Here is a 14734-nt window from a genome sequence, read left to right as displayed (position 1 = left end):
GGGGCTGAGGGAGATCAGAATCTTCAGACTGTTTCTGAAACCTGTGACTTTACTTTCTGGCCATAACTTTTTTGGATTCATAGGATGTAGGTATATGATTAGACTGAACATTTCTCCACCCAGCCCACCCTCCTACAGTCCCCCCCCCCCCCACCACAAATTGACCTCACTGGGCCTGCTTTTATGAAAGGTTTATTCCTAGTGCTAGATCCCAATCTTCCTGGGCTCTAAGCACAATTAAACTGGGTGGGTGGGTGAGGGGAGGCCCATTCGGACACAGAGCCAGAAGTGGGGCTCCCCACTATCCCCACTCCTTTGGTCCCAGTCCCCTTCTCTGCAATGGACACGCATAGAGAAGGGACAAAGGGTATTGGAGGCAACATTATTGGCCCAGGGGAGCCCAAGAAGAGCTGCCATTGGCTGACAGGGCCTTATTAGGCTCTGTCATTGGTCAAGGGGCACACCCCGAGAGCTGGGGATAGGCCTGAGGAGTGATGCCATTGGCCAGGGAGTGGTTTTGTCATAGCCTTTGGCTGTGGAGTGGAAGGAAAAGATCTGGGAATGAAACCCAGTGACCAGGAAGATAAAGGACTGGGCAGCAGCTTCTAGGCCTACAGGCCCTCTTCATACCACAGCAGGATGGGCAAAACTGGTGTCAAATCCCAGCCAGGGAAAGGGAGCCCAAGCCAGAGAGCAAGTGGCAAAGGATGTCCCATGTCCAACTCCTCCACCCTGGGCTGCCCCTCCCAATGTCCTTCTTGATAGCCAAGTCGGGCTGGGAGCAGCTCACTGCTCCTCTAGCCAGGAGGGCTTCTCAGCTCCTGGAGGCCGCAGCTTGATGTTGAACTGCTGCAGGGTCTGCTCCAGTTGTTTCTGGTTCCCAGCAAAGTAGGCGGACACAGCATTGTGGAAGAGCAGCAGCTGCTTGTGCATCACCTTGATCTGGGGGTCCAGCAGGTTCAGCTAAGGCTGGACTCAGGCGCCCTTCTTGAGGGGCTATGAGCCTGAGCCTGGCTAGAGACCAGGGGCACATGGACTCTGCTCTGATGGTGCTTTTGGGATGGGGAGTGAACTCCACCCAGGGAGTCAAAGGAGAAGGGTCAATCTGATGGAAGAAACCTGACTTGATTTGTTAGGTTTAAGGTCCTGGTATCCCAGCTCAGGGGGTGATTTTTTTCCTAGTTATGTTCTTGGGACAAGCAGCCAAATCCTCCAACAGAAGAAGGACAGCAATTAGAAGGAGGGTGACCTGAAAAGGCTCAAGAGTTGAGGGGCTGGGGAATCATCCCTCTCCCTTAGCCAGGGTGCATCTCCCCATCCAACAACAGGGAGGGTCAGAGGGGAAGGTTACTGTCAGATGGGAAGGTGGTCTAGGATCAAGGGAATGGGGTTGGCACCTTGTTTTCTTCCAGGAACTTGAGCTTGATAGCCACATCTCCCCGAAGCTTCTCATACTTGTCCCGATGGGCCTGGAAAGTGGCCTGGGCGCTCTCAAGTCGACCACGTGTCCCTGCATCCCGGGGACCTAGGCTCAGCTCCTCTAAGTCTGTTCGGTAGGCATCATATTCCAGCCTGGGGAGGGGGTGATAAAGGCTGATCTCCACCCTGTTGTTTTAAACACTGCTTGCCTTTCCTTCCTGAATTCTTATGCCCCTAGTGCCCAAACTTCCACCCATGCCAGCCAACTACCCAAACCTTAGGCCCTGCCAGTGCCCACACCTGGCAGCCTCATACTGTTTGACAGTCATGAGTGTGTCTTCCATGGTCTTGGTGACCAAAGTGTTGATGCTAGAAACAAAGAAGTTCACAGCCCCTAGAAGTGTCTCCCCATTCTTGCACAGCAGCTTCTGAGTCTCTGCATTGTATCCAAATTCCTCCTGAGGGCAGAAGGGAGGGACAGACCTTCAGTAACAGTCCCTACTAGACTGAAACTATAAACCCCTTTTTCCCTCCTTCCCGCAGAGGAAACAGCCATCAAAATTGTTAGCAATCAAGAACTGCCTCTAGTAAGGCTCTCTTAGCTAGAAAATTAGTAAGGCAACCCTTGGGATGCCTGGGGTAGAAATGTGGGGTGTGGGGGTTCTCAGATACATTCACAAGACTGAAACAGGGAGAGCCAGTGCAGCAGGCAGGGGAGGGGCTGTGATTAGGTCAAATACTAAATGTATTCTTGACAACATAAAAGGTTATTTGTGAGACACCTAGTGTGCCCCCTCCCTTGTCACCACTCCCTCCAACTTCTGGACCTCTGTACAAACCCTTAGGCTGCCTCCACAGGTGAGTGCTGCTGGGGGCAGGGCTGGGACCACCCTGGAGGGGTTCTCCCTGTGGGCTGTAGGAGGGAGGGAGGGAGGCTGAGAAGTGACTGCCTGGAAGGGCCCGGGCCTTTTTCCCCTCCCCAACAACCTCTTCCCTCTGGCTGAGGCACCTGAAGCTCTGGGGACTTCTGGCTGAGGTCAGCAAAGGCGTCACCTAGTGCATGCTGAGTCTGCAGCAGACTGTAGAGGTGGGCTGTCAGTGCCCGACCCAATTGCAGGACACTTTCATACTTGCGCTTCGTCTCACGCAGCAACTCAATCTGCAGCTCTAGCTCCAGGTCCACAGTCCGGGAGCCCCGGCCAAATCGCTCTGATAACAGCTGTTTTGTGCACTGATTGGAAAATGGGGAGATGGGGTAATGGGTCAGAGACCATAGATCCTGCCCCCAATAGGTACCTACTCCAGCACCTCCCATCTCTTAGTCTCAGCCATAGATGGGATATTAGGACCTGGGGGAAAGGAAAAAAGGTACCCGGGGGGAGAAGGGTGAGGTGCTTCATTCCCACCTTATATGTGTTGATGCCCCATTTCTTGACAATGTCAAACTTCTCTCCAGCGATGCCCCGAGCCACCTCATCTCCAGGGCCAGCAGGCGTGGTACTGTGAGATGGATGGCGGCCAGACCCTAAAGGACCAAGTTCTCTGACACCAGCCTCTCTCAGATATAAGCAGATTCCTCTGTGGCCCACTTATACTTCCCTCCCACCATATGAAAATGACTTTCCTGAAGGGAGACAATTGGAGTCTCTTGATAACTAGGAGAAAGAAACTTTGTGCTCTAAAATCAAATCCCAATATATACTTGGCCTCTTTGAGGTGGGGTTGGGGGTAATGGTACACAGGGGCAGAGGAAATAAAATATGCTAAATTTGGGGATGGAGTGGGGTCAAGGATGGTGGGTCCCAATAACAGGAAACCTGTGAGAATCAGGGTTGTCTGTTCCTTTAAACTTTAAATTCCAAAGTAAAACTCTTGAGAAGTCTCACAAAGTTTTGATTCAGTCTCAAGCTCCAGAGGGGAATTCCTGGGAAGCAGAGGTATTAACTTGGCTCAGGTGGTCGTGGTAGTGGTGATAAAAGGAAAAATGAGCCATCTTAGGGACTAAATGGTAAGTGGGAAGCAAATGGTTAACCACAGAAGCTGGCCTTGGGCTGAGGAGAGTTCATGGGGTTTATATAAGCAGAAATTCCCCAAATCTCAAACTTTACTAAATTAATCCTATGCTGCTCCAAGCCATTCCAGTTTCCCCTCTCCACTGAAGCTTCCTATCTCTAATCATTCATACCTGTGGGGATGAGTCCATCACCAGAGCCCCCATAGCCACCAGACACAATGCTAGTTTCATTGAGGTTGGGTCCTGACACCATCACCTGCTGGAGGTCCTATAGGCCAGAGAAGAGGTGGGCTTCAGGAACATAGGGGCAGCTGAAACATCTTGGGGGTGGGAACAAGCTTAGACTGAAGCATCAGAGAGAGTACACAAGGATATTCTGCACAGAATCAGAATGAAGATTTGTAAAAAGAATGGAGTAAGATAAGTTAGGGGAAAGCTACAGGAATGGGAGTGAGAACTCAGAATTTATAAATTGGGACCCCTAAATTGAAACAATTGGAATAATCAAACAGAAGCACCTGCTCCAGCCCGTCATCTTCAGGAAGCTGCCCAGCTTCACCATTCCCATGGATGGGGATCTCCATTGTGGCTGCCTTCCCTAGGATCCCGTCCGTCATGGCTAGGGAAGGGACTGGAGTTTCCACCCCAGCACCCTGCAAAGCCCAACACAGACAATTGTGGAAACTGGCCAGCACTTCAGAAGACAGAGCCTCCCTTGCCATTTCTGAGGTTTCAGAAGTTGTCCCAGGAATTGAATGTTCCTGGGGTTGAGCTACCACTTCTTTTGTCAGGGACATGTACTTTTCCCCTCCAAAGTTTATAAACTGTTATACATGCATGCCCAAGCCTCAGGTGTCTTCTCACAACATTCAACCTCACTTTTAGTAATTATTCATGCATTCGCTCATTCAACAGATGTGTACTGAGAGACCAGGACGTGTCAGGTACTGAGGCAATGGGAAATACAGCAGTGAACAAGAGAAAGTCTGTGCTCTCTTGGAACTTATCCCCACACAGGTGTGTTTGCTCCCATCAGGAGACAACCCCTTTCTGGGCCTCGGGTGCTCATCCCCATGCTGGTATGTTCTCCAATGCGTGGCCCTTCACATCTCTTGGTGTTCTTTTCCCCTTCCTTCAGGTGGTCTCCCCCTCCTCCATCTCATGCACCTCCTCTTCCTCGGGCCCTCCCCCCAAGGCCTTAATTGATTCAGTTGATGTATGTTCCTGATGTCTGCTAAAAGCCTCTCTTTCCCAAGACACACGCAATCCCTTTCAAAGTCAGTTATGTCTTCCAGGTGTGCGAGTCCCTGCTTCCCCCCCCACCCCATACACCTGGGCATCAGGTGTGTCCTCATCATTGCCCAGGGCTTATGAGAATCTTGCCTTCAGGACAGGTTTGTGCGTTCAATTTCCCTTCTCCAAAGTATGTCCCTCTCACCTGGGCCGGGACGCTTTTCCCCTCAGGGCGCCAGGCCCGGGCCGTGCGGGGACCTCAGGTTCCAGTTCCCGTCGCGATTCTAGCAGCAGGTCAGGGACTCGAAGGAAGTGACGTCCTCTCTGGGCAGAAGAAGCCGGCCACGTCGCAGATTATAAGGGCGGAAATGACGTTGAAGCCATAGGCGGGGCGAACCTGGGGCCAAGTCCTCGGGGAGAGGCGAGAGATTACTTCCGGGGCGGAACCGGGACGCTGTAACGGAAGTTGCGTAGCTAGCTCCGGAGGCGTGATGGAGCAGCAGCAGCAGCAGCAGCAACAACTGAGGAACGTGAGTGAGACTTAAGTTGCTTCGGGACCGGACGTTCATTCATTTCCCTGTCTGCATCTCAAGAACCCCCAAAGAGCCAGGGATTTGAGGGCTGGAAATAGCCGGCCGTGGTGCGCGGTCCTGGGAAACCTGGGCGGCGGGGCTTTGAGTTGCGGTGGAGGCCCTTCTCGCTGACTTCTTGGCCCCCTTTTCTCCCAGTTGCGAGACTTCCTGTTGGTTTACAATCGGATGACAGAACTCTGCTTTCAGCGCTGTGTGCCCAGCCTGCACCACCGAGCTCTGGACGCTGAGGAGGTGGGGAACTGTAGAGAGGTTTCCCTCGAGTCTCACAGTTAACGATGGAGTGCTCGCCGCACCTCTCCCCATTACCCTTCCTCTGACCATGGCTTTTCCGTGACCTCACCCCGAGATTGGAGATGGGGAAGGAGGAGGAGGGCTTGATAGGACATCTCTGGCTTCTATTTGCATCTTGTCTTTCCAGGAGGCTTGCCTGCATAGCTGCGCTGGGAAGCTGATCCATTCCAACCACCGCCTCATGGCTGCTTACGTGCAGCTCATGCCTGCTCTGGTACAGCGCCGCATCGCAGACTACGAGGCTTCCTCAGCTGTGCCGGGTGTTACTGCAGAACAGCCCAGAGTCTCGTCATCAGGCAGCTAGCCATCTCCAACCCCAGGAGAGAAGGTGCTGGATGGATCCTCAGATTGAAGGACTCAGTAGACTTTGGGCTTGATGAAGCTTGTACAGAGAGATTGAGGGGTTTATCTGAAAGTTGGGTACTGGTTTTTGTTTGTGTGTTTGTTTTTCCTTCTGGAGCCAATAAACCTGTTCTTTATTCTGTTTGGTTTATATTCTGGGCAGAGAACCTTAGTCCACTGTATTAGTACCATCTTTGTTCATTTAGTGTATATCTGCTGGCTTTAGCCCTGGCAGCTGAGAAATTGCCTTCTATATGTAGGAGGAAAATATCCGCATTCTCAGGCATTTGGGTAAAATAGGGTATGTGGACACAATTTTAAGGTTAGTAATAGCAATAGAAAGTTGGTTCCTACTCATATGATCGCTCTTTTTTTGTCTGTTCTTGAGTCTAACTTAAATGGCTGAGTATATATTGGCTTATAACTTTTTCCTGGACTTTGTTTTATAAAAAAGAATTCTTTTGGATCTAGAGAAAGACAGTATCTAAGAACAACAGTGTTCCAAAAAAAAAAAGAGGCTTTTAGGTTCAGCTTCCTAGGAAGTCAGTGGCCATAGAACAGAGCTGAAACCTGTAGGAATTTGGGGACATTCTATAATTTCAACCATTTCCCCTGCTTGTTACTTTCATAGTATATCTTCCCAGGATTACTAGTAAAACTTTTAGGTAAAGAAAGGTCTGAGTTTTTATCTTCAGGGGCATTTGGAAGTGGAAAACTACAGTACAAAATTTAGGAAGAGAAACAGGAGAAATAAATTGTGAAAAAGGACAAAGTGAAATCTGTGGGATCTAATTAATGATACCTTAATGTTTCACTGCTTACTTAAAATATCCTAAATCCAGCTTTCCACTTCTAACCTATATTGTTCTCCCTGTACCTATTCTATAACTTTTAATTTCAGCCTTTCCATTATTGTCCTTTTCTTTGTGTAGTGTACTACTATATTTAGCAGTCTGAGGGTCTTATTACTCCACCCCTGTTTCTTGGCACCCTGAACCTCCTTTTTGTGTGATTCTGTTTTCTATTTCTCCATTCAAACTGCTAGAGAAAAACAGTTATATAATAAATGCTAATGAACAGTTAAGGTTTCCAACCTCAACAAAGCTGTCACTACTAACATGCAACCCTTCATGGGATACTGGTCCATTCCCTCCTCTAATCACCATGACAGTTATATTATAATTTCACTGCTCTCTTTAATTGCACACTACTCTCTTAACTATCCCTACAAAGTGATTAGTGTTTCATTTTTCTTTCCTTTTTTTTAAAAAAAAACAGGAATTAAAGCTCCTAGACATTGGTTCTCACAATTAAAAAAACTTTCAGTCACCTACAAAGCAGATGTTCTTTTACATCCACAGATCAGAAAGCTGAAATTTTGAAGAAGCAGACCCTATATTAAAATGCAGATGTGATTTTTAAAAGTCCATTTTTTTTTTTTTTTTTTTTTTTTACTACATTAGGCTGCCTCTCAAAAATCATATCTATTGCATACCTATTTGTACTGGTTCTGAAGTTAGTAGACATGATGTTTAATTTTAACAACAAAACTGCAGAAGGTATCTCCATTTAATACAGGAGAAGCAAGAATTCGGAATGTATCAGAAGTTCATCTTATACACAGTTACTTGAGAAAGAGGCTTTTTTAGCTTTTTGTTTTGCCCCTTTGAGCTATTTTTTATATAGAAAAGTTAATTAGGAAGGTAAAAGTTGCTGATCAGGAAATTCATTGCCAAGTGATTTCATGTCTACCCAATAAAATTCTGTCCTTGGGAAGCATAAATGTAGGGAAAACAGCTTGTGAAGCTCTCAACTCCCAGTATCAGAATGGAGACAGGATACTGTGTTGCCGGTGGGAGAATTCCACATCAACATTTGTGTGTATTGTTATAGTGAACCTCCATTGTGAATTATGTTTCCTTTCCATGTGACATAATTAGTAATTGCTGAAGAAAGACTAGGAAAACAAATCTGTTTCTCCCTGTGTTTTTGAACTGCCAGAGCTTTTATCTGCAATCTCATTTGAACCTAGTTTGTCTCAAGATATGGAAAAACAGGTGTGCCTCAACCTGACCCATCAATCCCTTACTTAAATTTCCAGTTTTTTCTATCTTGGCTTTTTCCTCTCTGTTTATAAATACATTAGGAGAAAAATCTTTTTTCTGTGACTCCACCTTCCATAGTCAACTGATCTTCCTTGGGTCTTGCCATAAAGTGATAGCCATTGGCAGAGTGAGAACAATGTAATGTTTCAAGCACAATATACAGGAATAAACTTTGACCTATATTTTACATTATCCCAAACGTCAGAGACAGAGTTAGTGTTCCTGTCATTGTCTTCAGAACTTAACTGCCCCCTCCTTGGCAAAAATCTTACTCTTATCTTTGAAGGTGTTCATTCTTACAATACTCTTGTTATTGCTTGTTCTACCACTCATTATCTACTACTCCTGCTATTTTCTTCTAAATTGCTAGTCTTTGATCTTCCTATCCACTCCGTGATACTTTAATGTTTACATAGGCAATCCATTTGGTATTTAGGTCTTTTAATTCCTTGATCCAATTTAATGATTTCCACTCTAAGCCATGCCTCCCTTAGTTGTATCTTGATTACTACATCTTCAGAACACTATTGCATCTTATTCATTGACCATATTCCTTCTACTTTGTTTATTGAAACATTGCCTCTACTCTCATTGTTTGATTTCTCTGTAGCATTTAGGCCATTGTTTTTTTTCCATTATTACTTTCCTTTAGATTTCCAGCCAGCTTAAACTCGAGTGGTTTTCTTGCATTTTGGCTGAATTTCTTTGCTTTTCATCTCAGCTCCTATAATCCCACTAGATTTTTCTGCTGCTTCTTGCTGCCTGCAATGACTATTTCAACCAATATTTTTAGACAGTGCCCCATCATTCTTTTCTCTTTCTGCTCTTCACCCTATTTCTTCAGAAAATTAGAAGCTGTCTGTTGGTAACTTCCTCAACATTCCACCATTTATTAGCCCATATATATCTGCACCAGTCTCTTACCCTTCTGTCTAAACAGCAAGAATTCCTTTCATCTAATGTCAGTGCCTATTCTTGTGCTCTGAATGCTGGTCTTTTCTTTTTTGAGGGTCTCTAACTTCCTCCTTTACTATATTCTATTTTTTTTGGGGGGGGGGTGCTGAGGATTGAACCCAGAGCTTTATGCACTTGAGGCAAGCACTCTACCAACTGAACTATATCCCATATTTTTATCAGTGTTTAAATCTGCTGAAACTCCCCTGTTAAACCATCCTACTTCGTTTTCTCTCCACTCACCGTCTTATCTTTCTACTTTTAAACCTAAACCTCTCAAAAACTGTTGAATACATTCACTTTTCATCTTAATGTCACTGTCATTCCCATTCCTCAACTCAGTTCATTTTGAATTCTACAACTCTTACTCTATTGAAATAGTTCTTATTAAGGTCACCTTGGTGATGACCTGGATCAGTAGTTATTTCCTAGTCCTCAGCTTTCTTCTCAGTGGTATTTTAGTGCCTCTTTCTTTCTTTCTATACTGGGGATTGAACTCAGGGGCTATCACTGGACTGCATCATCACCAGCCCTTTTTTATTTTTTTATTTTGAGAGTCTCACTAATTTGTTCCAGCTGGCCTTGAACTTGCCACCTTATTGTTTTAGGCTCCTGAGTAGCTGGAATTTCAGGCATGTGTTACCGGGCCTGGCAGTTTAGTGCTGTGCTAGTTCATTATCATTCGTACTTCCATTGGTGCCTGTGTTTCCACTTTGATGATTTTACTACTACCTCTTTGACCATAGCTTCTTAGCCTCCTTAGAAGGCTCACCATCGTTCTAGCATTTAAACCTAAAATTTTCTGTAGATTCTATTCTTTCTCAGTCTAATTTTTTTTTAGGATAGTTTCATCCCCACTCTGACCTTTAGTTACTGATGACCCTCAGATCTTCAGGCTACTTGACATCTCTACTTAAGTGTCTCAGAAACATCCCAAATTCAACATGTTTCCTTATAAACTTTCCTTCAATGCCTGGTACTCATCCAGTTTTAGAAGCTAGAAACTTAAGCACATCCTTCTTTCTTATCCCATCACTCAACTGCCAACTCCTTTCAGTTTACATTTGTAAAAATCCCTTGATTCTGCCTGTTTCTCTCCATCTTCACCATAATCTCCCACTGGGATTGTGGCTGTTGTTGCTTGTCCCCATGCCTGCTTTTGTGCTTCTTCAACCTATTCTGTGCTCATCAACCAGAGCACAAAATGATGCTTAAAACCATTATTAAAATAAAAACTGGGATTCTAGTTATGACGCAGAAGTCCTTGCATGATCCAGCCCCTGCTTGCCACCAAGTTTATCAGTGACTATCAAATATTGGATTATCAATCCTACTTGTTGAATTGACTTGAATCACATTTTACTTTCTCCCTGTTTATTCTAGTCATGCTGGCCTTCAGTTCATCTAGCCTGTCCTGTATTACAGCATCTCAGAGGCTTTGTACTTATTGTTTCCTGGTTTGCAATATTTTTTCCCCTTGATCTACTTAAGTACTACTCATTCTTGAGAACTTGGTTCAAATCCTGTTTATTGAATGAACTCTTCCCAGACTTCAGCTTCCATAATTCTTCCATTAATTCCATAATGCTTTGGGTGTGTAGCACTTTTAGCAGTTTATATCCTTCATGTGGACGGAATCCATGTCTATATTAGTCACATTATATCTTCATCAGAGAGCCTGGCACATAATTTGTGCTCAATAAATTCATGTTGAATGATCATTTCTCAGTCTTCTTCTAGCTCATTTACTATTAACAAAATCAAGAAAAAGACTTTATCAGAAGAGACAGAAGTGGACCTGCAAATTTAACTTAACAGATGTTTTTCATGAAAAAAACTCTTTGAATGGTATCTTTTATTCTTGCACAGTCAAGCCAACACCTGCACAGCTCCATCTAAAGCGATTCACTTGTTCTAGTTTCTACTTGATTTCTATATCCTAGAATTCTGCTTAATTGTTTCTTGAACACTTTTCTTTCTTTCCAACCCAATTATCATGCCTTAAACATTCATCAGCTCTTATTACAGATTATAGCAGTAGTCTCCTAATAACTTTTTGCTTTGAGTCTGGATACCTTTTGACTAGTTAGGATTTATCTCAGTTAAATGTAACAAAGACTCAAATAACAGTGACTGACAAAACTTTCTCTTTCAAATGAAAATGTTGTCCAAAGCTGAAATGATGACTTTGCAATCACCTGAGAATAAGGCTACTTAACAGCTTTCTGATGGTTGTGTGTGAGGTATGACCCTTATCCTTGGGACCCAAGATGGAACTTTATCACATAAGCATTCCAAGGAACAGAATGGGGTAGGGAATGGTGGTAAAGAGGCATGTCCCCCTCCTTTTAAAGACATATACTTGGAAGTAGTACATCATAAATTTGTCATGTAGTCATCTCTTGTTTATATGGGAGGCTGGGAAATGTAATCTTTATTCTTATCAGTCATTTGCCCAGCTAAAAACTGGGGATTTTGTTTCTAATGAAGAAGATGATTGCTATCAGTAGATACCTACCAATTAATTTTCAACACTAGCAAAGAGTGATTATTTAAAATGTAAGTTATCATCATACTGATCTACTTGATGACTTTTGTGACATTCATACTCCTTAGCATCACAACTGAGGCTTTCTCTGATCTGTTCATAGGTGATGTCTCTGGCCTCATCTTCAACCCTCTTTCCTCAGTTTTTGATTCTCTTATCCTTGGTTATAAAAGGATCACTTCATTTGGTGCTTATACATCATACTACTTCATGATTCTCTTTTTCTGGATGTGTCTCATATCCATATATTCAAATATTTCACGTATTGAATGACTGCATTTACTAGGTTAAACCCTGCAGATAAGTGAATGACATAAATGACGTGGTTGTTCTCTTGAAACTTAGCATAGTAGTCATAACCATGATAAATGTTAAGAAGAAATGTATATTGTAATGGAAACATGATATTACAAACTTGTGTTGTTTGTGGGATGAGGGAGAGCTTTTCTCAGGAGGCAATTTTGAAGCTGAGATCCAAAGGATAAATTAATCAGATAAAAGGGGAAAGGCTGTCCTTTTTTCATTTCTTTGTTCAGATGTCACCTTTTTGTTAAAGTTTGCTCTGATGTTTCTATTTAAAATTGAAATCCACACTCCCCTCAGACATTCCTGACCTCCTTAAACTGGTCTGTATTTTTTTCTATTGCATTTATCACTTCTCACAGACTATATAGTTACTCATTTTGTTTGTTGTTTATTACCTGCCTTCCATACTAGAACATAAACTCTATAAGTTAGGAATATTTGTCATTATTATTTTTTACACTGATATCACCAAACACCTAATAGTGCCTGACCTAATTGATGCTTAGTAAATATATGTTGAGTGAATAGAGGCATAGGCATATAATTTGGTTTTACATAGAAGTACCTCTAGTTCGTGACAGGAAGGAGGAAGGAATAATTAAGAGCAAATTTAAGTAGTTTTTTGATTTGGTATTGAAAGATTGAGAGTTCCTTTTAAATAGCTTGTTTGATGGCTAGTTTTATGTGGAAACTTGGCTAGGCTATAGTTATTTGGCATTAATCTAGGTGTTGCTTTGCAATTATTTATAGATGTGGCTAACATCTACAGTTTCTACAATTAATTGATTTAAATAAAGATTACCCTTGATGTGGTTTGGCCTTATCCATTCCCATTGAGGCCTTAAGAGCAAAACTCAAGTTTTCTAGAAAAGAAGTTTTGCCTAAAAACTGCAGAATTATCTTCTGAGTGTCCAGGATGCTGACCTTCCCAACCAAATTTGAGTTCACTAGCCCCCATAGTCATGTGAGCCAGTTCCTTAAATAAATCTCTGTATATATACAAATACCTTATTTCTCTGTAGAACCCTGACTGATACAGCATCATTTTTATTATAAGAGGTAAAGTTATCATCTGAGAATAAAGCAGAAGAAAATGGAAAATGAGAGAATGGAGATTTGAAATAGTCTGCACAGAATAGAAAAATGAATTGACAAAAGAAAAAAGAAACAATTAGAAATTTAGGTAGTCTTGGGTTCAGCAAAGTTTACTAAGAGTTCCCTTCTGTCCTTGTCTGTCTGGAAAGCATCTATTGTTTAAGGCCTTAAGTTTTATGGCTTATTGTGATTTGGTTCTTCCTTGCCCTTCCTAAGGAGGCTTATCTGTGCTCTCATTCATCCCCTAATTAAACCCTCCTATTTTGTCTTGTTTAGCATTTTGTCAAAATGAACAACAACCAAACATATCAAAAATATCAATGTCTATCAACCAAGGCCTATTCTAAGCATTTTATATACATTAAAACATATAATTCTTATAGTGAAACTTTAAGATAGACACTACTATTATCTTCATTTCCAAGACATAAAACTGCATGAGAATTTTTCAGTTTTCTATAATAATTTTTAAAAATTATTAGCACATATTAAATAAATTAATGTGTTTCCTTGTAACATTTCACACATACATTTGCTTTAATTATAACCACCCTCCCTACTACCATCCTTCTCCTCCTACTTCAGTCCTCTTTCCCTTCCCTAAAAATACCTCTTTCACTTTCATGTGTTTTTGTTTGTAAGAGTCCGTGTATGAGAAAAACTGTGATACTTGTCTGAGATTGACTTATTTTGCTTAATATGATCATCTCTAGTTCTGTTATGGTTTAGATCTAGAAATGTCCCCTGAAAAGCTCATGTTTTGAAAGCATGATCCTTAATGCAGGAATGTTCAGAGGTGAAATGATTAGATTATGAGAGCTCTAACCTCATCTGTGAATTAATCCATTAATAATCTTAATGAACTACTCGGTGATTACTGTAGGCAGGTATAGCATAACTAGAGGAAATAGGTCACTGGGGGTGTGTCCTGGGTTATATCTTGTCCTCTGGCTTCTCATTTGCTTTGCTTCCTGGCTGCCATGAGCTGAGAAACTTCTCCATCACACCTACTTCCATGCTGTTCTGCCTTATCTTGGGCCCAGAGCAATGGACTTAGCCAGCTGAATCTCTGAAACCATAAGACCAAAATAAACTTTTCCTCCTCTAAGTTGTTTTTTTTAAAGTAATTTTTTAGTTGTAGATGGACACAATACCTTTATTTATTCTTATGTGGTGCTGAGGATCGAACCCAGTGCCTCACATATGCTAGGGAAGTGCTCTACCACTGAGCTATAGCCCTAGCCCTCTATGTTGTTTTTGTCGGGTATTTTGGTCAATGTGATGAAAAGCTTACTAACACAAGTTCCATCTTTTTCCCTGCATGTGACATGATTTTGTTCCTCTTTATGACTGAATAATATTCCATTGTGTATATACACATTTTCATATCCATTCACCCACTGACAGTTATCTAGGCAGATTCTATAAGTTGGCTATTGTGAATAGTGCAGTGATAAACATGGGTGTACAGGCATCTCTTTTGTATGCTGAGTCCAATTCCTTCAGGTATATACCAACAAATAGTATAACTGGATTTATGGTAGCTCTATTTTTAGTCTTTTAGGAACCTTCATATGATTTTCCATAGTAGATCTGCTAATTTACATTCTCACCAACAGAGTTGCTTTTCCTCCCACATTCCTGCCAGCATACATGTGTTTATGTATTTGTTTTTTGTTTCTTAATGATAGTTATTCTAACTGGGGTGAAATAGAACTGCAGTGTAGTTTTGATTTGCATTTTCCTGATGGCTAAAGATATGGGATATTTTTTCATATATTTATTGGTTATCTGTATGAAAATAGGATTTTAATTCAGGCAATCTGACCCCATA

The 14734-nt window shown here is 42.5% G+C and overlaps 3 protein-coding genes across 5 annotated transcripts in view; 2 read left to right on the top strand and 1 right to left on the bottom strand.

Annotated features, from left to right (window-relative positions):
- Nucleotides 1-176: 176 nt before the first annotated feature.
- On the bottom strand, nucleotides 177-4979 carry Arfip2 (ARF interacting protein 2). Of its 3 annotated transcripts, XM_027919944.2 has the most exons (8): nucleotides 4872-4979; nucleotides 3952-4086; nucleotides 3605-3701; nucleotides 2826-2944; nucleotides 2429-2650; nucleotides 1720-1877; nucleotides 1398-1572; nucleotides 177-942 (listed from the first exon to the last, which is right to left on the bottom strand). In XM_027919944.2, exons 2-8 carry the CDS (start codon nucleotides 4048-4050, stop codon nucleotides 787-789), a joined length of 1026 nt encoding a protein of 341 aa, XP_027775745.1. In that variant the 5' UTR covers nucleotides 4051-4086; nucleotides 4872-4979; the 3' UTR covers nucleotides 177-786. The 3 variants fall into 3 exon arrangements, with proteins under 3 accessions (XP_027775745.1, XP_027775746.1, XP_027775747.1); XM_027919945.2 differs by lacking the exon at nucleotides 4872-4979 and having other exon boundaries at nucleotides 3605-3809; nucleotides 3952-4034; XM_027919946.3 differs by lacking the exon at nucleotides 4872-4979 and having other exon boundaries at nucleotides 3605-3744; nucleotides 3952-3971.
- A 136-nt stretch (nucleotides 4980-5115) lies between these two features.
- On the top strand, nucleotides 5116-6043 carry Timm10b (translocase of inner mitochondrial membrane 10B). The gene is made up of 3 exons (XM_027919940.2): nucleotides 5116-5196; nucleotides 5395-5490; nucleotides 5678-6043. Exons 1-3 carry the CDS (start codon nucleotides 5158-5160, stop codon nucleotides 5852-5854), a joined length of 312 nt encoding a protein of 103 aa, XP_027775741.2. The 5' UTR covers nucleotides 5116-5157; the 3' UTR covers nucleotides 5855-6043.
- Nucleotides 6044-14359: 8316 nt separating this feature from the next.
- Nucleotides 14360-14734, top strand: part of Dnhd1 (dynein heavy chain domain 1) — a 103473-nt gene continuing 103098 nt past the window's right edge. Inside the window, exon 1 of the mRNA XM_034635264.2 lies at nucleotides 14360-14406. Coding sequence (XP_034491155.2) covers nucleotides 14360-14406 — 47 coding nt within the window. The remainder of the gene's footprint in view (nucleotides 14407-14734) is intronic.

Source organism: Marmota flaviventris, chromosome 9 (assembly GCF_047511675.1).
Source record: "Marmota flaviventris isolate mMarFla1 chromosome 9, mMarFla1.hap1, whole genome shotgun sequence".
Taxonomy (NCBI): domain Eukaryota; kingdom Metazoa; phylum Chordata; class Mammalia; order Rodentia; family Sciuridae; genus Marmota; species Marmota flaviventris.
This window is presented reverse-complemented; position numbering and strand designations above follow the sequence as displayed.

Bases quoted from the DNA above. Each gene is read 5' to 3' on its own strand.
- Timm10b (XM_027919940.2), top strand. From the start codon at position 5,158: ATGGAGCAGCAGCAGCAGCAGCAGCAACAACTGAGGAAC. The intron at 5,197-5,394 runs GTGAGTGAGACT...CTTTTCTCCCAG, and splicing joins AGCAGCAACAACTGAGGAAC to TTGCGAGACTTCCTGTTGGT. The intron at 5,491-5,677 runs GTGGGGAACTGT...TTGTCTTTCCAG, and splicing joins GAGCTCTGGACGCTGAGGAG to GAGGCTTGCCTGCATAGCTG.
- Arfip2 (XM_027919944.2), bottom strand. From the start codon at position 4,050: ATGACGGACGGGATCCTAGGGAAGGCAGCCACAATGGAGATCCCCATC. The intron at 3,702-3,951 runs GTGCTTCTGTTT...TCTGGCCTATAG, and splicing joins AAGATGACGGGCTGGAGCAG to GACCTCCAGCAGGTGATGGT. The intron at 943-1,397 runs GTGCCAACCCCA...CTGGACCCCCAG, and splicing joins AGTTCCTGGAAGAAAACAAG to ATCAAGGTGATGCACAAGCA.